Source organism: Nesoenas mayeri (assembly GCF_963082525.1).
Source record: "Nesoenas mayeri genome assembly, chromosome: 3".
Lineage (NCBI taxonomy): Eukaryota > Metazoa > Chordata > Aves > Columbiformes > Columbidae > Nesoenas > Nesoenas mayeri.
Window position 1 is genome coordinate 96,337,270 of NC_137544.1, and position 24,720 is coordinate 96,361,989.

Below are 24,720 nucleotides of genomic sequence, written 5' to 3' on the forward strand. Positions count from 1 at the left end.
CTACTCCCTCCTCCTTGAAGTGATAACTCAACCACAAGTGTGGTGCAAGCAGGGTAGGACAAAGCCAAAGCCCCGTGATGGGCCTGGCTTGGTGAATGCTGCCTAAGACTTAGCACCGGCAAGGGCTCAGACCTCTTCAGCATTCACCCCTCTGCAGCACTAGCTCCCATTTTGCTGACAGTTGCAGCTGTGGAGAGCTTTTTGCTGATATACAGGCTTTGCAGGGGTTATTATTAGCTTATTGAAATGAAATGGCTGTTGTTATGAACAGCTTTAGTACAAAACCAGGACAGGGTGACCTGAAACTGGGAGGACTTCATTTTCTTGATGGCAAATGTCAAGGCCCATCATGCACTGCCCATATGCACATACAAGCTAACGAGCATTAGTGCACGGGTAGCACACTGTTGCCACTAGAAAAACAGCAGCACACTCCATCCCCCCAAAGAAGAAGCAGCAGGAGAGAGAAAAGGCCATCCATGGGGATTCCCATCTTCCCATCCAGGAGGCCAGGAGCCAGAGGTGATGCTTTGGCTCTGGGGGATAAGCAGGCAGCACTGCTGGTCGCCAACACAAGGTGACCGCCTACTCAGGGCTGGCTGTGTTTTGCTATGCAGTATCTGGTAGCTGGCAAAGGTGCCCAGTGTCTTTGCCCTCTGTCTTCCATGGTCATCTTAAACCCACAAAACCAACAGCTTTTGTTGTAGCAGAAGTTGGGCAAAAATATTTCCTGCACCATCTCGTGAATTTTCTGTGTCTCTTTGCTGGAGGGTTCAGGCAGCAGTAACACCACAGGAGAAACACGGTGGCAGGGACTACACAATCCTGCTACCATCTCTGTAAAACACCATAGGAAACCAAAGAGAATAATGTATCCTCCAACAATTTATATTTTTTTTTTTACATCAAAGCATGCAAGTCCTCCCAAAAAGGAAATCAGGTTGCTTCCCTAATGCTTAGTTAAGTCCATCTGCTCTCCCTCAGACACATGGGGATGGAATCGGTTGCTGTCATGGCCATGTCAGACTTTTTGGGGCTTCAGACAGGCTCCCACACTACCCCTCAGATTGATTCCAGAAGGATTGCTTTTAGCAGGACGTCTGAGGGAATGTTGCCTGTCTGGCGACTGCACTGACAGGTCAAAGCTGAAGTCCCTGCTGGTGTAACACGCCAAGGGGAGGGTGCTCAGGTCAGTGCCACTCAACCTGGGCTGTGCTTGTCACACCAGCCCGTTGAACCTGTATCCAGCTTTGCAAACTCCTGCCAAAGGAAACAAGGGCACTGTGGTGCTCCAGGCAGGCTGATGCTCAGCTGCATGCATCTCCCTGATGGATTCATCCCTCAGAAATGCTCATACAGCTCACTCAAAATTCTGTGCATCTCAATGAAAGAAGAAGGATCAGCAACAGAGTTGATGTCTGAAGCCAGACCTGACCGTTTTCCCCCATTCAGATCTGCCGCCTCCAGAGAGCCAAGTTCAGGAATTACTCTCTGAGCTTCCATTTAGACCCACAGAATTAGTTTGAGTACAATAGGGTAGCAATCGCACACTTAATTTGTTTCACCCTGGAATACATAATCATTTAAAAGCTCAGAATATTTATTGGTGGCAAAGACATATCGATTGCCTAGCCACAGGCGGAGTAAAAATCATTGAGGAAAATAAACAAACCAAAACAAAAAAACCCCAAACACAACCAACAATAAACAAGCAACAAAACGAACCAGAAAAATTGCTCTGGTGCCTCCTGCCATGCCGTCTTGAAAAGCGCGTTTTAGTCTTCTCTGCCATCCCACATCCCTTAGTTCTTGCAAGCTTCCAAGGCACAAGAAATGGCTTTTTCCTTTGAATTTGTTGGAAAATGATTTTCAGCAGCTCCCAGGCACTTTATCACCTTCCTGCAGAGGAACATAAAACGGGGCCCTTGTCCCAGCCTGTGTGGTAGGAACAAATAAATAAGAGTAGCTCCCCGCAGCTCTGCCACTGACTCGTCCACGCGCGGGAGCCGGCTGCATTGTACCGAGGAGCTCAAGCTGCGAGTTCAGAGCTAACTCTGCTCTGAACTCCCCGCCACCCCTGGATGTTTGGAGCCACTTATTTCCTTCTTAAGGTTTGCTCAACAGGAAAGCTGTTTCCCACCCCTAAAAACCTGGTTAAAAGCTAATGGCCCATTGTGGGTCTTGTAAAAGATGGATTTCCCTGCTAATGGCAGCTGCTCCTTTTCTTGCGGTGGTGGTGGTGATCCCAGCGCCGCTTGGATGCTGCAGTCGGGTGCATGTGGCCGGAGGGGTTTCATTTCGGCAAATTGCATTTTATAGTGTGAGGGCAATTGCTCAGATCACTGGGGTTGTACAAGAGCCCTGTGGTAAGCCTCCTGCCACCCCATTTACCACAAAACCCCTTGCACTGGTTTCCACCATGGGCTATGCTCAGGAGGAGTGGTGCCGGGGGAGCGGTGTCTTCTGAGGTGTTTGGGGGGCAGGTCTGGAGATGGACCCACCAGCAGGAGAAAGCAGGACTGATCCTGAGGTCAGTGCCTGGAGGGGAGTCACTGGCACAGGTGAGCAATGGTGGAGGGCTCAATAACTTGCTGTAGATGGAGACCAACCAGGTGTCACACCACTGCTGCCCAGAGCCTGCCCAAACCCAAGCGCAGACATTCCTGGGCCACCCCACTGCCCAGGGGAGAGGCAGGGTGGTGCTGGGCTGCTTTGTAAGATAACATGGGGCTGTCCTCAGCACGGGCAGCCAAGGCCCTGTAATCAATCGCCTTGCACCTGCCCAGGGCCACCACAGCACAGCTGTGCACCAGGATTGCAGCTGCGCATGAGCACTGCAGCTGTGCATGGTGATCGCAGCCAGGCACAAGGACTGCAGTTGTGCATGGTGATTGTGGTCATGCAAGAGGATTGCAACTGTGAACGGTGATTGTAGAGGTGTACAAAGATTGCAGCTGTGCATGAGGATTGCAGCTGTGCAAGGCGCTTGCAGACGTCTATGAGGATTGCAGCCATGCACAAGGACTGCAGCCACGCATGGTGATTGCAGCCATGCAAGAGGGTTGCAGCTGTGCAGAAGGATTGCAACTGTGCTTGGTGACTAAAACCATCTATGGTGATTGGCACTATGCACAAGGATTGCAGTGGCACATAGTGGCAGCAGCCATGCATGCAGATTGCCGTGGTGCAGCCCCTCTGGAGGCAGCTGGCTCCCACAAGCCCGGGCATGGCAGCAAAGCTGTGCTTGCCCATGCTGGCACCAACTGCAGAGCAGCATCCCCACGCAGCCACACTCCCTGCCATGCAGCTGGCCCCTGATTTTCCCAGCTCCTTCTTTACTGGAGCCAGAAGGATATAAATTAGCAGCTCTGCAGGTTTTTGCAGCCAGTCTCTGGAAATCTGGTAGTTGTTCCTCAAGGTTTTGAATATTCTAATTTTGCCTGATTTTAAAGGAAAAAAAGCATAACTTGACACCCGTATTTCAAAAAGAAGAAATATGGCTGAGTCTGGCAAGTCCGTTGCAGGGAACAATTTGTTGTGTTTTCAGCAAGCTATGCTTCTATTTGTATTTTGCAAAAGAAAAGCATTACATTTCACCAGCCTAACTTTTCTTTTAGGTTAGGGTTAGGGTTAGGGGTTAGGGTTAGGGTATAGGTTTAGGTTTAGGGTTAGGGGTTAGGGATAGGGGTTAGGGTTAGGGTTAGGGATTAGGGTTAGGATTAGGGTTAGGGTTAGGGGTTGGGGTTTGGGATAGAGATAGGGGTTAGGGTTAGGGATAGGGATAGGGGTTAAGGTTAGGGATAGGGGTTAGGGTTAGGGGTTAGGGTTAGCTTCTCCAAAGCTCCAGATAATAATTTGATTCAACATTTATCATTTAAAGAGTAATTCATGTGCTAATATGCATAATCCTACAGCAGAGTTTAATTGCAATATCTTAGCACTGCTGTTGAATTGCATTGTTGGGATTCATTTTTCCCATTCTTTGATGGGTTCTAAGTAGCCTCGTGCAAATAATTGATTTTCTAGCATGTTAGCAGCTCTGAAAGTCTTTGACAAAAGATGCTGGGATCCAAATGTTTAATTCTACTAAAAACTTTGTGAGAATCCAAACTTGTAACTTCACTGAAATAAAGGAAAAGTGTTTAAACTATTTAAAAATGAAAAGTATTTTACAGTCGAGTGTGTTTTTTTAAATATTTCAGGAAGTTAAACCATTTTACCAAAAAAAAAAAGTGTCCCCCCTCTCTGAGTCTGTCACAGCAGTGAAACCACCACCAGCTGCTGAAATGTTTGTACTGCCACATTCAAAACTTGTGGGAGAATGTACATCTCAGCTCCTGCTTTAACATCATCAAAAGGAAGAGAAGCTGAAAGCACACAAATATTAATGACCTGAGCAAGGACTTTGTGTGCCCCAGTGCCGCAGATCACGTCTGTGCGTCCCAGTCCTGCCACAGGAGACAGGATCTCTTCTGTATACCTGGCCTTACTCATTAATAAGGTGGGTTTTTTTCCCAAACAGAATAATAGCATTTCCAAGACAATCTCAGTCAGTTAAAAGTAAACAAACACACTTCTAGGAGCCTTAACAAGTCAAACATGCATTAAGGAGCCTAAAATCTGTGAAAAAATCACTTGGGATGCAGGTTCCTAAAGTATTTATGGGCTTGGAAGCACTTGGGAGTGCAAACTGATGCCTCTGGGCTTTTCAGAAGTGTCTAAGCAGCATATGAACACAGTGGTTTGTTCTGACATCCTATGAGACGTGTGGTCCTCTGGTTCTTCTGCAGACTGACATGGGTCCCGGAGGCAGCTGTGAGCTGGACACCGTGCTTCCTTCCACCAAGAGGGAGGACACCGAGGGGGGAACACAGAGTGCTCCGGGCCAAGATGGCTATAGGTCTCTTCTGAAATCACAGCTCTTGCTTGCACCTGACATGCTATGGACTTCTCCTGAGCACCAAGGCAACCTCTTTCTTTAAGCCCCGCTGCTCCTCCCTGCATAAGAAGCCACGTATTGGCAGAGTGATGTTTGTCATCTTTGCAGCCCCGGCTGCGTACAGTTCGTGCAGGGCTCTCGTTTCACCACCTGGCCCATACAAGCAAAAAATAAAGAAGTCAGAAACATTACCACCATGGAACTGTTTTGGATGAACTTTGTCTGAGACTAAAACCAAACTAGGAGCATTTTCAGCATGGCAGGCATTTTCCTCAGCTTCCAGAAAGGAAAAATATGAGTCAATAAGCTAAAGAAACCACAGAAACAGGTGGTGAGAGATGCTGCATGGAGTTCAGTATTCGTACAGTTGTTCCGGTCCTTACATAGACCTATTTTAAATGAACCAAAATACCACCCTGTATTTGTGGTTGGTATACATTTACTGCCTTAAAAGCAATGGAGATCTATTATAGTTTTGCTCCAGTGATGTTTATTCCTTTACTAAGATAGTCTTTAGATCTCCTTTCTGCAACCTGCACAAGAAGCAAAGTATGGACAAATCAAAATTAAAACCAAAACAAATGGGAAAAAAAACCAAACCAAAACCAAACAAACCACACAAACCCCCAAACAAACAAGAAAACCAATGAAAAAGCCCACATTATTTTGGTTTTAGGTTTGTTTCTGTGTTGGTTTTGCTTGTTTGTTTATTTTGTTTTGCTTTTTTCCTGGCTCTTCTGGACATCAAAGAGAACAAAATGAGAAAAACCCTTAAGCCTAACTGCTTCTGCATCCCTCCTAATTGACCCACACAGGAGTCTGTCTCAATATCACTTTCAGGCTGCGTTAGCTAAATAGCTTCAGGATGCAAGAGGTTAAAGCATCCTGCCGTGCAGAAAGCTTTTATTTGAAAGGTATAACAGCCTTTCCCTTAATCTGCAGAGTGGAGCTGTGATCATACAACAGCTAAAATCATGAGCTTGTTAATACTAAAATGACAGATGTTATAACAACAGGATATTGATTAAGTTTCCCATTACCCTGCTGCGTTCTCAGACCCCAATTTCTTTCCGAGACTGCTCTTTGTTTTTTTAATAGCCAGAAGTTAACAGAAGTCTGCTTCCAGCCTTCTAACAAGAAGTCATATAAGTGTGAAAGGAAAAGAATTAAACAGAAAACATTTCTAAACTCTCGTTCTCCATCTCAGCTTGACTCCTATTAAAGATGGTAGCAGTACTAATTCTACCTGTCTTTCTGCTCCATGTTATGTCGTAAGTTTATTTTAGAGTAACTATGGTTTTAACCTTTTGCCTAAACACAATGCATGAAAAGGTGGAGTCCATGTGATTTCAAAGTCCTGGAGACTTTAGTATCCTTCTTATACACCTTCTATTACTTATTTAGTGAAGCACTGCAAACCCTCTCACAGTGGGTGACAGATTAGGAAGCATCCAGCATCCCTGCCTGGAGGACACCTGCCTGTGTGCCCGGTGCTGTGCTGGGAGGGGACAACCCCTGCCCAAGCAGTGACTGGAAGTCACTGTGGAGAAAGCTGACAAGCTGGAAAAGCCACACAAGGAAAGACAAAGCAACCAGGTTTAAGTAGTCATTTCTGCATGACCTGAGTTTCGAGACTCATTCTTCAGATCTAAACTCAGTAGTGGTGTCAATCCCAGGAACAACTGGACCAGTAACCCAGTATCAGAGTTGCTACGTCACTGGCGGTGCCATTTCCACCAGCCAATCTCTTCCTTTACACCTATGCCATACACGGCCTTGATTTGGAGGCCTTTCCTACAGAGAGTGAGAGTTTTGAACATTGAGGGACAGGACTGCATGTGCATTTGTCATTAGATGGGTGTTCTGCAACAGGAGCTGCTCAGAGCACAGGCAAGCTGGCCCGTACACATCCCAACTCAGGCCAGCGATGCCCTCGTTTCTTCTGTGTGCTGTGGCCCCAAAACTGGGGTGACAGTGCAGTAGAGCGGGGATCAACCAGCAGCAATTTGGGTTTCTCCCAGGAGGGCTGCTGGTTTCCCACTCCTCAGGCTGGGTCTGCTCGGGCTGCAATCAAAGGGAGAATGGCTTCTTTCCCTGGCATGGCTGTAGTCCTGCCTGACGCCCACGAGATTTCTGCAAGCCACCTCCTATCTCTGTTTCCCAAGTCATCCTTGAACTGAAATTTTAGCTTTTCTGTGAAACTGAGGTCCATATAGAGACAAATGGGATTGCTCAGAGAACCACGGTTACTACAGAGTGAGTGATCACATTTTCTACTCTCAGAGAGTGCTTCATATTTCTTTAAACACTATCTAGTGATGCTGGATGGAAGAAAAACATGATGGAGGTCAGAGCCCCATGAGGGCTATGAACAGAGAGTGCTTTTCACCTCTGTCAGAGCTCCCAACACTAACCAGGGCAGGCTCTTGTATTCATCATCTACTTATCACAGATGCTCTAAGGGGTTCTGTAACAACCATTGCCATCCTACCCAATTTACTTAATAAACAGCTTAGGCCTACCAAAAAGTGCATCAGTGAAATTTCAGTGAATCTTAAGCTTTTCTTTCTCTAAATATGAGTGACTGTCTTCTGGATTAATCACATTTACCAAAAAAAAAAAAAAAAAAAAAAAATCAAAACAAGGCAAACTTTCTTAACAAAGGCTAAAGGTGTTGAGGACTAGCTTAGCCTCATCTTCAGAGCATTATTCCACATTTCCAGGTCTTCAGTACACTCCATCCAGTAGGTGACTTGGCTCAGAGTCTTTCATTCTTACTGAGCACAGAAAAACACAGTATCACTGGCTCAATCCACCAGGATGTGGCACTTGGAGGTGTTGTCATGGCAAAGTCCTCTGAAGCCACCTTGGTTAAGACATTTTCTTTCAAAATTCTCCTATGAGCAAAGTTGTTCAAAACCCAGGATGACCAGGGTTTTACCCTGAACACACTTTCACATTATTTAAAGGAAGGAATGTATGTACCCCAAGGAGTCGCTGAGTGACTCATCCAGAAATGCACCTATCATGCCCTCTGCTCTTCCCTACCATATTTTCACTGCCTGGATAAACCAATGCATAGGACAGGACCTAAACTGGTATTTCTGGAATAAAGTCATCATCACATAAACAGTATCTTGAAGGGTCAGTTTGCAGGACACTACGTATAATGCAAGCAAAAATGCAGCTTAGGAACAAATATCTTTGCTTACAGATCACTGAAGTAGCTTCTTCTTTGTGAAACTCAAAGCAAAGGTTTTTCTGCCCTATTTTATTGATCCCTGTTCTCACAACATGTTCTACAGCCACTCAGAGCTCTGCACAGTGCTAAAGTACCTGTTAGTGGTGACTGACCTGCTACCAAGACTGTGTAGTTAGCTTGAACTTTATGACTGAAACCTCATTTCTTTCTAGCTGATATTTAAAAAATACCATGCCCACAAAAATTGGGCAGGATTTTGAAAATGAAGTCTGTTTCTATGTTCTGTGAACTACCTAGATTAGAAACAAGGAGAGAGAATCAGTGAATAATTTTCTTGTTGATTATGAAATGCTTCATCAGGAGAACTAATTAATTTGAAAACATTCTTAGTAATATTAAAAAATACTTGTATTTGAACTTTAAAAGCATATAAATATTTCTGTTACCTAGAGGAACTTTCAAACCTTCATCATCATTGAAATAAATACAATCCATTAAAATGTAGCTTGTTTCAGCAGCTGCAGATGCACTGCATTGTGTGTACCTCAGATTTGTAATTTAAGGTTAAGGTTTAGAGATTAAGGGGAACAGAAAGATGACAGCAGTCCATCCTTGTTTATCTTGTTTAAGCAATTTTTGTCCTAGCCCAGACCAATGACTTTTTCTCTCCTAAACCGCTGTTTCGAAAGGGGAACTTCACATTGCATAAGGACTCTCTGCATTTGACTTTATCTTAAGTCATTTGGAGAAATAGTGCTCTCTCAGGATTTTCACCACTGCCAGCAACAAAGCCTTCATGCAAAGACATTACTTTTGCTAAGCTGCAGCCTCCTAATATAGGCTACTTCTCATATGCTCAGGTGTGAAACAAAGCTACTGTTCCTCAATTTTCAACACCATTTTTGTAGCAGTGTACTAACCTTGGTACTTTGCACTGTCCTTTCCTGACGTAACAGCTGAGGTTATGCTAGCTGCCTCCTCAGAAAGATTCAGGTTTCGGTTTCACAGCTGTGATCTGTTTAAGCAACTTTTCTATGTCTTTTGCTAACATTGATTTCCACAGACATCACATATAGGTCTCACAGTAATAAGCTGTTAAGCACTGCAGAGCTATAGAGGAAGACCAAAGAATATCATTACACTCACTAAAACAGCTGCAGGGGCGGGGGGGGTGGAAATTATAACTAGTTCAAAAGCAAAATCCCTACACACTCCTTTGCTCATCTTTCTCCTGTGATGCTGTAATTTCACTTGCTCTCTGCTAACCAGAGTGACCACCACGGGAGAAGTGATCTGCCTGCCTGAGCCCACCATTCTTATAAAGAAAAAAAAACCTCTAAAGAACTCCAGTTCCTGTCCTCTTCTTTTTCCCAAACGTGCAGTAATAGCTGATATAACTATCCGGGCACAGGCCAGCAATTAAGAGCACCATGGATGCTGGTCTTGCGATACATCTGTGATCAGGAGCACTGCAAGCCAGACAGGCAGCCTCTTGTCGACAGAATCACAGAATGGTTGGGGTTGGAAGGCACCTCTGGAGATCATCCAGTCCAACCCACCTGCTAAAGTAGGTTCACCCAGAGCAGATCGCACAGGAATGTGTCCAGGCGGGTCTTGAATGTCTCCAGAGAAGGCCACTGCAGAAGCTGTAGACTTTAGTATCCAAACAGCTTTCAGCGGAGAAGTATTATTTTGACATTACCTGGTTTTCGTAGATACTTTTTTGAAAGGGCGCACAAGGGCAATGGCATTCAAACCCTGGGTTCAATGCCACATTTTTTTTTCCGGAGCAGCACATACTGTTGCAAGATGGATGAATTACACACCATGGTCTAAAGCCTGTCAGTTCAGCATGTAAATTGGTAGCGAGACATTTAAATTGTGTGGCTAAACTTCTTTGGATATGTTACAGAGAAAAAAAAACATGCAAGTTTTCAGTGAACGTTACTGAAGTCTTAAATAACCTATGTGGCTCGGGTGGTGCTGAGCTTTTCCCATACGGCTAGTGATGTCACACTGCGACCGTGATGTCAGCGCCGTCCCGACACTGGAGCTCTGCCCACGCAACTTGCCTTGATATTCGGTTCTGTAGTTTTCCTACACCTTCAAAAAAAAGATAACTGGGACATTGTAGTGCCAAGTGTCATTCCACTTCCAAGCTGAAGCATATGTACCAAACACCTCCTATCTAGCAATAGCTTGCCAACCAACTCAGTGTGTCTGCTGTGCACCTACTCTATGCAGGGAGATTTTCAGACAAGCTGGAAACACGGCCAGCTAGGCTGGCTAATAATTCTTGTTATAATTAAACACAACACTTACTTCCTTTTCTTCCTTTTTTTTTGAACAGCAATGTGAGAAGGGCAAATCCCTTCAAAACAGCATGACATTAAAGTCTAAGACCTCTGTTACTGTGGATATTTAGAAGACGTACTGCTTGAGCCTAGATTTTACCTGGTATTTTAACCCAATCCCTCCTTACACTCAGCTAGAAGCACATAGAATCAACCCCATCCATTTGGGTCAGAACCTTCCCACATGGCCACAATAATACAAGTGAAAATTATCACCCAAATTTTCTTAATTCACATAATTCCTTTCTCAAGGGAAAATGAGCTTGTCTGTGCCCAACTTGGGGAGAGTCCTAGAGCACCCCAGGACAAGAATGATGGGTTGCATCTCCAAGCCAATGCCACCTAATGCAAAAATCTCGAGGGTACAGCAATATGTGCAGCATTTGTCTGTGGGAGTGTTGTTCGCTCCTAAACTAGGGTATGAGTGCCAAGATCAGGTGAGTGCCAATGACCCAGTTACCTGCTGAGATTCACCGTGCTGCACCATCAGCTGGAAGGATGACTCGGTAACATCAAACCAGGCAGCAAAGCCAGATCCAGATCTGCAGCCCTTGTATGCCACCGAAACCTGCACTGTCCGCAGCGGGCCAGCAGCTTATGCTCAGGAGCCCTACTCTGAAGGAGAATAAGAATGGCAGCAAGTGAATAACTCACTCAGCCAAGGTTTTGCCTGTATGGCAGACAGCAGTTGCCTATACTGCAGAACACAACTGAAACAAGTGTAGACTAGCCCATAGCAAAACTAGTCTAACAAACTAAATCTAACACATTCATCTAGCGAGTCCAGCCACACTAGCAGGGAAGATGGAGGAGGGCAGGCTCTAGCCCAGGCCAGCAGCACAAGCACAAACACAGGAAACCCAGCAGGTTGCACATCCTGTTCCCCAGCATCACCACAGCTATTCTTAGCTGCGCTAGCTGCTGTGAGGGAAACGCTGGGCTGGGCTGGGCTGGGATGGGATGGGATGGGATGGGATGGGATGGGATGGGATGGGATGCCCACCAGCGCTGCGACTAGAAACAGAGCTTGGGTGATGGGAGAGGGCATTACAATTTGGCCTGAGCGCTACTTAAAAGTTGGTGTTGATTGTCACAAAGAAGAAAAAAAAAAACCCCAAAACCTGAAACCACAAAACACATATATATAAAAATGCTAACCGAAGTTCCAGTGGCAAAGGTTTCATGACAGGTTTGAGATGGTAGCACAGATCAGCCTGAGGAGAAGGTTCCTGCTGGAAGTGCTCTCCTGCCTGGAGTCAGACACAACTCCACCGCTGCCCTTCCCCTGTGGCACCAGCTTCTCCAATGCAAAAGCAGCAAGGAGCTGTTCTAGGGCCTGATCTGGTCCTTCCTGTGGTCAGGCAACCATCTGGGGCAGGAGGTCTAGTAATGGCAGGGGTAAAGGTACATGTAAGAGCAAAAGCTGTGGACCTGAACTTTCCTTTCCCATCCTTGTAATTAAGAAAATCCCACACTAGTGTGTCTCATAAAGTATGTTCATATTAAGTCTAAATCACATCTTGTCATGACGAGGTAGAAGTAGCTTTGGAAAATGGCAAAACTCAAGCTCATGTGCAATGCTTACAGTACAACCGAACATACCCTCCTGCACTTATAACTCATAATATGGAATCACTTTTCCCTCTTGAAGCAAGAAAAAGGAGCTGCTGAAGTTGCAGCACTGAAGAGCTTCAAAACAAACTCATCACTGCAAGTTCCTGAACAGCTCAGGGCAGACACTAGTAACGACCCTGCCCTCCTCAGTATTGTTGCTGGCAGCTCTATGGTTTTTCTGCAGTCAGTACTTTTCTCCCAACAAACTTTACAAACTGCAGTGTTTCTGAATTCAAACAAATGAAGCCAAGAAAACACCAAAGCATGTTCTGCTCTACAGTAGCTATCTTCCAAAGGCTTGGCCATCAAACAGTACAGATGTCTATTAGGAAGCTTGCCTTTCGTTGGATACTTAACCATGGCCAATTAACAAGACAAGAAGATTTTTCTTATTCCTTTCAAAGGCTGTCTTAGGAAAAAAATAATAATTTTGCATAATTAATTCTTCACATGATACTAGAACTGGGCAACTCTTCTTTTAATTGCACCTGGAATCCAGACAGTCAGAGGCCAACCCTTTACAACCATGTGTTAACCTCCTCCTCTACTTGTGCTCTTTGTACTTGTTCCTGAGGTTCTGGGAGACGGTGAAAGCGCATTTCTACTTGTCAAACTTCTTTCCAGAACTGAACTGAGGAAGAAATCCTGACTAAAAGTATTTGACATTCAAGAGCTCCATTTATTTTCTCATTACTTGATACTTAATTAAAAAAATATTTGTTTTAAATGAAGGCAAAAAGAAATATCATCAATGAACACTAACTATGTAAACTATATTTTAACATTGCTCAGAAACAGGATCCAGGACCAAAAAAAAAGAAGCCAAATTAATCCCTTGTGTTTTTTGAAGACATGTAGATAAAAGATATTTTTCAATATTGTGGTTTTACTCTTCAACTACTTAGATAATATGGTGGATGCAAAAAAAATACAAACGTAAGCCTGCTAAAACATGGTGCTGAACCTCACAGGCAGCTAACTGCATGAAACAAAGGTCATAAGGAATAATCAGACCTCCTGTTATCAACAAAGCTACATTTGATTTGGAAAATTGTCAAGACTGGCTTTAGCTCAGGCAAATGGTGCATCCTTCACTTTCTGTCCAGCAGAGAAAATAAAAACTGAAGTTACTACAGAGCTGAACAACCTAAATGCATATCTAAAAAGGGTGTAACTGATGCTGTGCTATGAAACTTAAATAGCCAGAGCGTATTTATATGCTTTTAAATATAGTTAGCAGTATTTCCCATTCCCCACATGTGGAACTCTGAATATCAGCCACAAAATTCACCTCTTCCATCCCCCCTGGTCTCTCCATAGCTGAAGAGATTAGAAAGTGCAGTCAAAGCAGGGGGCAGGGGAAGGAGAATGGCAAGAATCTTTATCCCTCCTCCCCAGACTGCACTAGGCAGCATTTAATAAACTCAGATGGCCCAAATTCAGAAGCACACAGCAACGCCAGTTTAGCTAAACTTGTTAACAAGTCTTAGGACACTCTGTTTTGGTTTTTTTTCTTTCTTTCTTTTTGGAGAATGGGGAAAAGAAATAAATCCTGGAACTAAGCTTATAATAAACTGATAGTATTTCTGCAGCAAACTTGGAAACACCACAGTACTCCTGATGTTAATACAGCCATACAATCTAGGTACTTTCAGCTGTTCTTCAAAAGCCAGGCTGTACTGGCAGAAGCTTTGGACTCCCTCCTGCAAGTAATTCCTTGCATGCAAGTAACTACTCGTCAGCCCCATGAAACTATTCATGAATACAAAAATTTACAGGACTGAGCCCTTGCCATGATTTTTGGGGAGTCACAAGTTGGAGCTAGTTTCGTCTTTTATACAACTATCTGTACGGCCATACCAAATACCATGATGCAGCAATAACAGATATTACCAAAAGCCCAGAGTGGATGTTGAAAGCAATTGAGCTAAAATTATAAGGAGTTCCACGGAAGACATTTACTCTGCTAAAAAGTAAAGCTTCACAGTACTGTGGCTCGCCCACTGAGTGTCTGAATTAGTTCTGCACTGCACCCTAAGTTGCGGATATAATCTAAGAAGTGATTCTAAAATAGCATGTTTCTGGTTGAGACATGTACTAAGTGTGAAATACTTTACCCAATGATGACATGTTTAGTCAGAATAATCAGAAGCACAAATAATCTAGACATTGAAATACAAACTTTTTTTTTCCTTAAAATCAGTGTTCCACATTTTTTTATTTTAAAAATTCAGGAATGTGATACACAATACAATTAGCTCCCCACCACTGCAGCGTTCACTTACATTAGATTCACTAGTTTCATGCTTTGTGGAAAAAAAATAAAAGAGGCTGTGCAGTGTTTTTGAATGCTCCCAGTATTCTGGAACTGTGATCTTCAGAACAAACCAAGTCTGTGAAACCACAAATAGATTAGGTTAAAAAAAATAATCAAGCTATATCACAACCTAGCAGGCTACAGTCAGGTCTCACGCAGACAGAATAAACACAAAAATTGTGTTCCTGCTGCTGTACAAGCCACCACCTTGACCTGACTACACTTTCTGGGAATTTACCATTGAGGGCTAAAGAGACTAAGAGGCCCCATTAACACCAGCTGGTGCTGCAAGTGCAACACGGCACACGACAGGGAGGCCACGCAACTCCCCCTTCTGCCCCCAGCATCAGCATCATCGTCACATCTGTACCCTGTCCTAATAATAAAAATAACGTGGGGGAGAGCTTTTTGTCTTTTCAGGTAGCCATTGCCTGCAATGGACACAGAAATAGAAAAATATGACTTCTGGCACACAAAAAAAGATTAAATAGTTACAATGGCATTAGTGACTCCAACTCCATCTATTCAGATGCATTCAATGAGACTGTTAACCAATGGTGGCAACTGTCAAGACTTGACAGTTGCTCTGTTTTTGTAAGAGCAACGGGAGAGAAAGAAGTCAGGCTTCTCAGTGCTACTATGGTTTGTCTTGAGTTTCTTTTGTTTGTTTGTTTTTTAAGATAAACTAAAGAGCAGCAGTCCTATGGTGCACTAGTGATATACAGCAGGACCTCAATAATTCATACTAATGACTGAGACAAATTTCAAACTAGCAAGTAAAATAATTAGTGAAAGTTCACCATAAAAAGCAAGGATACACATTTTAAAAAAAATAGTACTTTGTTCATTTCAAAATTTACTTGGTTAATACTTTGTAGTATACTAGCAGTGGTAGCATATTTCGCAAATGTAATCTCATTACAAGATCTCATTTAACAGTCAACTCTAGATCATATACAGGTAACAGGAGAAAGAGTTAAGATAATTCAGACAAAACAAAAACATATATAAATACTATATTAACGTATTTAAGTTAGTTTATGAGACTATACAACAAGCATAAACACGGAAAAAGGCAAATTAAGCGAGCGCAAAGTTGAACCAACCCATCCACACCCCGCAGCTTCTCATGGATGCATCTGAGGAGCCACAAAGCAAAATATTAATAACTGCAGGGTGCTGGGCTGTGCCCAAGCCAACACACTCTGCGAGAAGGGGCTCGCGTGAAACTGGACCAGTGCCTTGGCACACAGCATTCGGCCAGCGCATTGGTATACACACAGAGCTAGTCTGGGCCTGTAGACTGCAGGGTTAATACACAACACTGGTAATCCACCCATGGATAATCGAGAGTTGACTGCAATGCTCTGCTAAGACATTGGGGAAGACCACTGACACGACCTGGAGGTCGGACGAGCAGCAGATTATTTTGAACTACTTAGGAGCAATTATCATAGGAGACACGCATTAGAAATGCAAACTAGTGAGGCATTCTGCGTCTGGAGGCAAAGCTACATTCCCTTCGCTAACAAAATATTCGTAAAAAAAAAAAAAATCTATACTTAAATACTGTTAAAAGCCTGAAAACCACAGCATTAAAGAATTTCATAAGGCCAAAACTATCCTCAGTTCCCTCTGTTGTGCCTAGGTATTGCAATTCATTTGCAGAAGGAGAAAATACCACGTAATTTAGTATCCTGTACTCCTTCCAGTGCCTTCCAGTAACAGATCTCAGAGCGCTTCACACAAGAGTTAAGCCTCACAACACCCCTGTGAGGTAGGTATTATCCCCATTCTAAGACAGGGAAACTGAGGCAGAGTGTTTATCACGTCCAGAGTCATAGAGCAAACAATGGAAGATCCGACCTGTTTTCCAGTTTTGAGCACAGGAGCAGTTGATTTAATCACAAGACATTTCCCATACATAACTTGAGTGTGGATCAAAAGGGTCAGGGTTTTATATTAGATTCCTTGTATGTTTTATCTTCAATTCTTATCTAGCCTCTGCCAAATTCAGAGTCCATAGGCCATTCTCTCACCTGATAAGGCGTAAGTTGGTAGCATACTGTAACAGCTTCTTTAGAGCCAGTTGTCAATTAACTGAGTTAACATTTCAAACCACAGATTTGAATATTTAATATAAATGAAATTATGTCATACGTAAACATCTCAAAGTGTGAAATATACTGTGAATGAAATCCTGCTCCCTGCCCCATTTCCTCACAAGTCAGTGGAAGGCTCCTAGGGACACTGTGGGGACCAGGACTGCAGTCACTGCAAGTGCTTACAGACACGCGACAACAAGCAAAATGCGCCACTGAATTGTTACAGAGGCTACTTTAAAAGCACAAGTTATAGTGTCAGTGCTTGGCAGAGTTTCCCTGACAGAGCACAAATAAGTAATTCTTTTATCTTAGCAAACTGAGCATCAGTTAAAAATGAAGCTCCAGTTTTTCATTCATAGCACTGTGAGTCAAGACTCTTATGACCAGATACAACTTGGAAATAAGGAAAAACACCAGAAAATCCATAAAATATGAAAGTATGCATTACTTTATCGGCCAGTCTCATATCTTGATCCCAGAGCAGTATACAGTAGCTTGAACTTCCATTCTGATAGAAAAAACCCCTTTCACATCTGATACTTTTCACAAGCAGTTGATTTTAATTACCTCGCTACCTTATCCAAAAGAGTGGGGTCAGTCTCTAACAATCACATGATGTTCTCTTCAAAATATGCTATACGATATATTCATTAGAAAAGCCTTCACATTTATTATTATATAGGTTTAAGAAAAATAGGTGAAACTGCAAAGTGGTTTCCAGTTTTAAGTAGTTATATCTTTTTAAATGTTCTATGAACTTTGGTTTCCTTAGAGCTTCTAAATAAACAATATATTAAAATATCTACAAATCAAATATTAAAGGAAAGAGGAGGTCCAAGAAATCTGTAACACAAATTGAGTTCCTACACGCTTATTCCTCAAACAACTCTTCACTGGAAAAATATATTTTTATTTGGAACACAGCAGAAAGTGTCTCTGCTGAAATGTTGCAACTGGTTTTCTGAAGTTGTTACAGCATCCGTGCACTTTCTGTCTGTCTCAGGACAAAGTCAACACAAACACATTGTATCATGACAGTGACATTATGTTCTTTAAAATAAGCATCCTAGATTCAGCAATATGACAAGAACAAGTACTTCAGCAATTACACTACTTAGCAAAATTGCATTTCAAACGTCTGTCTCTTCCTCTGGCAATATAGTTGTTGTCAAAGTCACCGAAATTCAGGTAGCACCATTTGGGGAGTTACAAAGATGATTCAAACTGCTCATTTTGATCCGTGTTTGCCTCTAGCTTCACTGACGGGACACTCTCTGACTTAGTCCTCCTGGTTTTCGCAATTTCAACGACAACTTCTGAACAAGAAATACTAAGTGATGAAGATTTTTCTGTCTTCTTTGCAGTACTATCTTCTCCTGCTCCACAACATTGCTTCAAAGCACACTGGGTCCTGCAAGGAAACTCACATTTCCCTCTCCCTGATTCAGAGCCAACGCTGGCAAACTCAGGCTGAATGGTAGTCGCGTGAATCCCTTCGTCATGAAAGATCTCTTTGATGCGCTTTGCCACCATCATATATGTGGAAGGGTCAGGACACTTTATGTGTGCAGTCCCAATGATCCTACTGCCTGCCAGCTGCCAAATGTGTAATTCATGGACTGCTTCAACTCCTTCAAGGGTACGTAATTTTGAGTTCAAAGAATGAACATCTATTTGTTTGGGAACAGTCTGTAGAAGTATAAGGGCTGACTCTCTAAGTAACGGGTAAGTTGTGTAAAGGAGTATGCAAACCATAATCAAACAAAGGACGGGATCTAAATATAGCAACCAGCATGGACCAGCCACCTTAATGCTCTCTTGCTCAGAATTGTTTCCTCTGCCAAGCGTTTGGGATAAAGTAGCGTTTTCCATGCAGTGGTCATTGACACACGGATTAAAGCAGGGTCCATCTTTGGGGCATGGATTCCACAACCCATAAAAGAGCAAGGCATTCACTACCACAATTACTGAACCTAAGGCATCTCCAAAAACATGCAGAAAAACTCCACGCATGTTAAGCTGCGCACTGGAGTCTTCTTCAACCTCCGCTACATCCACAGGATAATGACCAGCATTCCCATTCACTTGTAGGTCAGTCATGTCATCTTTCATATCACCTGACAAGAAAACAGTAAAATAATTAGGCATATGCTATAATACTACACATTACTATAATTCCACATAAAAAAATAACCAACATTAAGCTTGCCACATTAAGTACAAAACTGAAAAACATGCAACTCTACCCATATCACTTGGCAACATTTTCTCTGGCTAAGAATATTCAGGTGTCCCAGTAAGTGATCTAAATAGCATACAAGGCGATCATTTCTACACGGAGCTTAAAGGTGTAGAGTGGCAAAGGATGAAGATGGCAATGTCTGAATTTATTTTACTGAAAAGCTGTTTTCACATTTTCCAGCTGTTTAACCATTTGACCACTCACTGTTCATTTCTTAAGCAAAATGCAGAATTACAGAGGATATATTAAAAAGCTGGTTAAGTAGCTAAGTAACTTACTTTTGTTCCCTCTTTTGAACAGCCAGAAGGCTAATCACATTGCTAAAATCTCTCTTAAACCATAGGACTATCCAGAACTGTGACATACAATAAGATGAGCTTTTAGGTCTAAAATGCAGAATTTATCAGCAGTATTGATGACAGGACAGTGTAAGTTACCACTAAAGCTCTCAAAGGCTATAAACTAGTGTTATATGTATTTCAGAATACAGGAAAACCATATTTTTAGTACTTTTTTTTAAGTAACATACAACTGTTAAGTGACATACAGCTGTTGATGTCCAAAGCCATATGTCATGGATCATGCAATGCATAAATGAAGATTTTGGTGCCCTCCTTTGTCAAAAATGCCTGTGATATTTCCGCTTCATCACACCTAACTAGCTATATAAGAATAGAGATCATTACAAATAATGTTTTTTTGAAATAAATTTTTTTCCAGTGTTCAAAATTGAAAGTATTTTACATTATTAACATTTTACTTTTCTTCAGAAGTTCTTCTTTGGACAGAAAACTTCCAATATTAAAGAAATGTAACAGACACTGACCACTGGCCTTACAAACTGAAACAAGGGGCTCTTGCTGCTTCCATGCTTATTCAGTTCAGAGCTTTGTAAACATGAACATGTTAGTATGACCTGCAGCTTCTGCCACCCTGCTCTCCTGACTGCGATTCTGTAATCACAAAGTGCCTGTAAGTTCTCTCCTCTCTGAAGAAGCGGTGGGCTCCCACAGAGGTGTCTGAGCGGGTCAGTTCCAAGCCCCAGGCTCATTACCTCATGGATCACCCTTCTGTCCTAAAGCTCCAGCTACATTTTCCACACAACCTCTAAGAATTATGGAATATGGGGCCTGTAAACTTCCAGAGAAATCAATAAACTAGAGGAAAATATCTCAGGTTACAGAGTTCAGACCTCAGGGTCTACAATGAAAGCAAGGAAAGAGGAGCTTTTCTGACATGCTGCTGCGTACCAAGTACTCAGAACAAAGAAGATTTGGAAAGTCAGCAGCCCTACCTGTAAGGGTGGGTAACAGGAAACATGGTTCCAGAAAGCTCTTCAGATTTTTTTATTAATGGCAAATGGATAAGACGTGTCAATTTGAAATATGATCATTTAAATTTAACTCTAAACTGATTACTTTACATAAAGTGTATGCACAGTGACACGTGTGTAAGTCTAGCCCCTAAGGCTATCACTAGCTTTCGACTCCCATCTAAGGAAATCAGGGTCTGTCCTTCTTTGTAATTTCTAGTGAAGGCAAAGTAGCACTCTCCATCATTTCTCTGGTCTTCACCTACACATCTTACCGCTCCTCGCAAGTCTCTGAGCACCTTTACCTGTAACATTTCTGTGGGTAAACTATTAATAACTCCATCCCTTACATAATCATGACAGGGCACAGAAGGAAATACAAACTTGTTTCAAAGTTTCACTGTGACCAAAATTATGCCCCACCAAAATACCCACAACAAATTATTTTTTATTGCTAGAAGGGCATCCATGAGAAACTCCAGGCAACTTAGGTCAGAAAAGTACATATTTTAATCCATGCTATAAGTTAATCTTTTAGTCCGGAACTAGCCCCAAAACTTGGCTAAAAGCACAACTGAAGTTTCGCCACGCAAAAACAATTCATAAGCCAAGATATCCAGTAAATCAACAGTTAAGGGAATATTACCTTGTTTGAAACATAATTATTAGGATACCTTTGTTGTGACTAAACCAATATTAAGAGCTTATTATGTGGTCAAGAAAGTGGTGTAATACATTCAGACCAACTTTCCTGTCCTCTTGCAAAACCTGTCTTTTCAAAAACAACATGGAACCAAAACACGAGAAAGAGCGAGGGAGGCTGCTAAGTGTCTCGAATATATATCTGAACCTCTGACCACAAAAAAACCAAAACTGTAGCAAAGTTCACTCTGCTCAGTTAAAGCTCAATTTAAGATAAAACAGTGGTGTCCTGCTGTTGCCCTGATGAAAATGAAGGAGATTTGGGTTCTGAAGACCAAAGTCCTTTCCTCCTGGTAAGAGGGATGCCATATGATTGAAGTAAAAAAGTGACAATTCCGCACCTTTCGCTCTGCTAGCTGCTAGCACACAGTAAGTACTTGGCTTACACCAGGAGACTTCAGAATAAACTCTCCAGGTTCTTGGATCCATCAAAAAAAAAAAACAAACCCCAAAACACTAAGAAATTCCCTCCCACAAAACAGACAGTTCAATCACAATTGGGAAGACTTTAAGTTTATCCCCATGTGCAAGTGAGTGGGAAGGTGGATGCTTTAGAAAGCTAAAGAAAACTAGTTCAAAGAAACCACATGTACTCTGACACCAGTAAGCTCCACATCCAGTGCCTACTGCATGACTTCCACAGTTCTGATTGGTAATTTCCAAGACTTCTTCCTCTTAATACCGAGGTCAGGAAGAAGTGCAACATTATTGCAATGGAATATACTTCAGTGTGTTACATTCAGATGGAAATTAGCTTCTCAGATAGCTAATAACTAACCGAAAGGAGAGATCCAGCTGTCAAGACCAAGGTGCCGAGCTGCACTCTATTTGATGTGCAGCCAGTTCAGATGGCATTAGGGCAATGTCTTGTGACAGCTTGTGTCGCTAGGCAAAAAACACTTGTCATGTGCCTTCTCTACCAGCACCAACTTTTTCCAAGGCAAACTGTTTTACCCTACGACTCTTTCACACCCTGACCTGTCTACAAGAGGAACACACAACTTAGGGCGCTCCTTTTAGCACTTGAAGGAAAGGTGTGAGACAGAGGCGCAACGGCCCATGTGCCCGAGAGCACTGCTAAGAAAGTTTCTTGCCTCTTCCCCAGGAGGAAGGATGGTGGTCCCCACGAAGCCTGTACCAGATGGAACCAGGATGCCCACTACCCTCCCCGGGGAAGGGCCCTCTCCTTCTTTCCCGACACCTCTGTTCTGGGATGGGACAGAGGCACCACAGGACTTACCCAGCTTCTCCTGGCTGACCCCGTTGGAACCGCTGCAGTTCTCCACTAAGGTGCTGGTCTCCTCCCGGTGCAGCGCAGCTTCGCCATCCCCGGGGGGCTGCTCAGGCTTGGGGCTGCTGCGGGAGTGCCGCCTGCCGCTGTGTGAGTGCCCGTGGCCGTGGGAATGGCCATGGCCCCCGACACCATGGTGGTTGAAGAGGCAGAGCCCCAGAAGGTTGATGATGAGCCCCGCCACCCCCACGCCGATGACCACCAGCGGCTGCTGGATCTCATGGGGCTCCGTGAAGCGCTCGATGGCCTCCAGCAGGATGGTGAAGCAGAGGGCGGTGAGGAAGACGGCGTTGACGAGGGCACCCATCACCTCGGCCCGCACCCACCCGAAGGTGTTCTTCTTGGTGGCGCGGGTGCGCTGGGCGAAGCGCACGGCCACCAGCGCCACGACCAGGGCCATGACATCGGAGAGCATGTGGAAGGAGTCGGAGAGCATGGCCAGCGACGACGTGACCCGGCTCACCACCACCTCCACCACGAAGAAGAGGAAGGTGAGCGCCAGCATGCACAGCAGCCGCGCCCGCCGGTTCTGCCACCACCGCGGCCCGCCCGGTCCCTTCGCCGCCATCCCCCCGCACATCGCGCCGGGGCAGCGGCTGCCGGCCCGGCGGAGGCGCGAGGAGAGCGGCCGATGCTCGGCGCGACGAGCGGCCCGCGGGTGCGGCGGAGCGCCGAGGGCGAGCGCGGTCCCCTCCCCGCCGCCAGCGGCCCGGCCACCGCCGCTCCCTCCGCAAGCGCTGGGCGAGCAAACTTTGCACCCGAGCCCCCTCACTCTTTCCACACGGAACCCGAGCCGGCACGGCCACGCCCCCCCACCCGCGTCCTATTGGCAGCCGCCCCCCCGCTCGGCGGGGCCCGCGCATCCCCGCCCCCTGCCTCGCTGGCTATTGGCCAGTGCGCCCTCGCGACAGACGGCCCCGCCTCCCCGGCCCCGCCCATCGGCCGCGGCCGCCTGGCCCCGCCGGATTGTGCCGGAGGAGGGGGGCGGGGCTACACGTGACGTTTCGAGGCTGGCGGCTTCGATTGGCCGATCCCGCCGGCTTTCCCCCCACATCACCCCGCCCGCCGGTCTGCAAGTTCCCGCCCCGCGGCGAGCGGGACTCGTGCAAAAGGTGCCGCTTCACACGGCCCCGGCCCGGCGCGCGCTTGGGGGCGGGGCTCCCCCTGCGGGCCGGGGCGGGCGGGAGAAGCGCGGGGGGCCGCGCCACGCTGGGGGGTCGTGCGGGTGGATTCGGGGGGGGGGAGCTGTGACGTCACGCGTTCGGGCGGGGGGCCTTGGTTACGTCACGCGGGGGCCATTAGAGTCTGCGCCCGCCGCCTGGCGAGTGCAGCCCGGCCGCCCTCCCGCCTCTGTCCGTGCGGGAGCCCCGGCTCGGACCGGACGGTGTTCGGTGCCCGCTGCGCTGCAGGCGCGGAAAAGCGGCGCGCCCGCCGTGCAGCTGCAGCAGCGGCCACAGCCGCTCCGCTCCCGCCTGCCGGGAGAGGGACAAGGAGCCGGCGAGCAGCCCAACTGTGCACCATCCCCCGCCGGCAAATCGGTGGGCACATTTTCCAGCTACCGACGGCTGCTAAACAATCGGTCCCTGGATATGATTAATTTTATGAAACTTGTTGTATTTAGAAAAGGAAGTAAAAGGAAAAATAAATTTTAAAAAAGAATTGCCCTGTTACTTTGCCACCTGTGATCCAGGGCGCCAAAAAACGTGGCAGTGAGACAGAGTGTCTAAGAATATTTATTCCATGAGTGGGAGATGGAGAGGGAACAAATAGCCATGGTTATTGTTGTAGCTATAGAGGTGTAGCTGCATGTGTGAATGCATAGAGGCAGTAAGAAAATCAGAGGCCTGAAAAGGAAAATCTAACATAAATGCAAAAGCCTGTTGCTGTACTTGCAGATCCCAAAAGGGTCTTGATTCAGAGCCTGTACAAAGGTTTCTGACAGCTGGAGTTGGACAGCCACTCTCATTTAATTAGTAAAATGACAAATGTTCGCGCTTCCACAAGAAAAGTGTTGCCAACAAGCATGACAGACCAGTTGTTCAGGACAAGCTTCCCCTGAGCTCAGCAGTTACAGCGACTCCACATCTGGCTACCATGTTGCTCTAATCTGTGCATTCCATGCCCTCTTCTTCACTTATGCTACAGTGTCATGTTCTTTATGTTACAGACGTGTCTTGGGTGCCACAGGCACTGTTGTACTGACCTGTGAGCCTGAACCCTGTTTTCTGTGAGGTTGTCCATATCTCAAAATCTAGGTTTGCTATGTTTTTAGTTTAGTGGTAGGAAACTGTATATAATGCTTTGATGTCAAGAGTACTGTAAGAGAGTCGGTAATTAAGATTGCCATAACATTCTCCTCATCTACTCGGCTTCCCGTATACCATAATATCACTTAATAAGATGTAAATAATCAGGAAGCTGACCAGCAATTACACCGAAACACATGCCCATGTTCTCTCCTCCTCACCCCCACACAAGGCCATTAGTTAATACAAAAGAATTACCCAAATTTAGGATATAAGGATCAAATGAACTAGCACAGCTCAAACCTTTTTTAATTCCTGCAGGTGGGACAAGTTATTCTTTTACAGGGGCTGGTGTTACTCCAATGGAATTCAGCTAGGAAGGAAGGGAGGGCAAGG

At 44.8% G+C, this 24,720-nt stretch overlaps 1 protein-coding gene across 1 annotated transcript; it reads right to left on the reverse strand.

The window, feature by feature from the left end:
- Nucleotides 1-16,992: 16,992 nt before the first annotated feature.
- On the reverse strand, nt 16,993-22,835 carry SLC30A1 (solute carrier family 30 member 1). The gene is made up of 2 exons (XM_080341161.1): nt 22,028-22,835; nt 16,993-18,648 (listed from the first exon to the last, which is right to left on the reverse strand). The coding sequence occupies exons 1-2, from the start codon at nt 22,656-22,658 to the stop codon at nt 17,738-17,740; spliced, it is 1,542 nt and encodes a 513-aa protein (XP_080197287.1). The 5' UTR covers nt 22,659-22,835; the 3' UTR covers nt 16,993-17,737.
- Nucleotides 22,836-24,720: the final 1,885 nt, after the last annotated feature.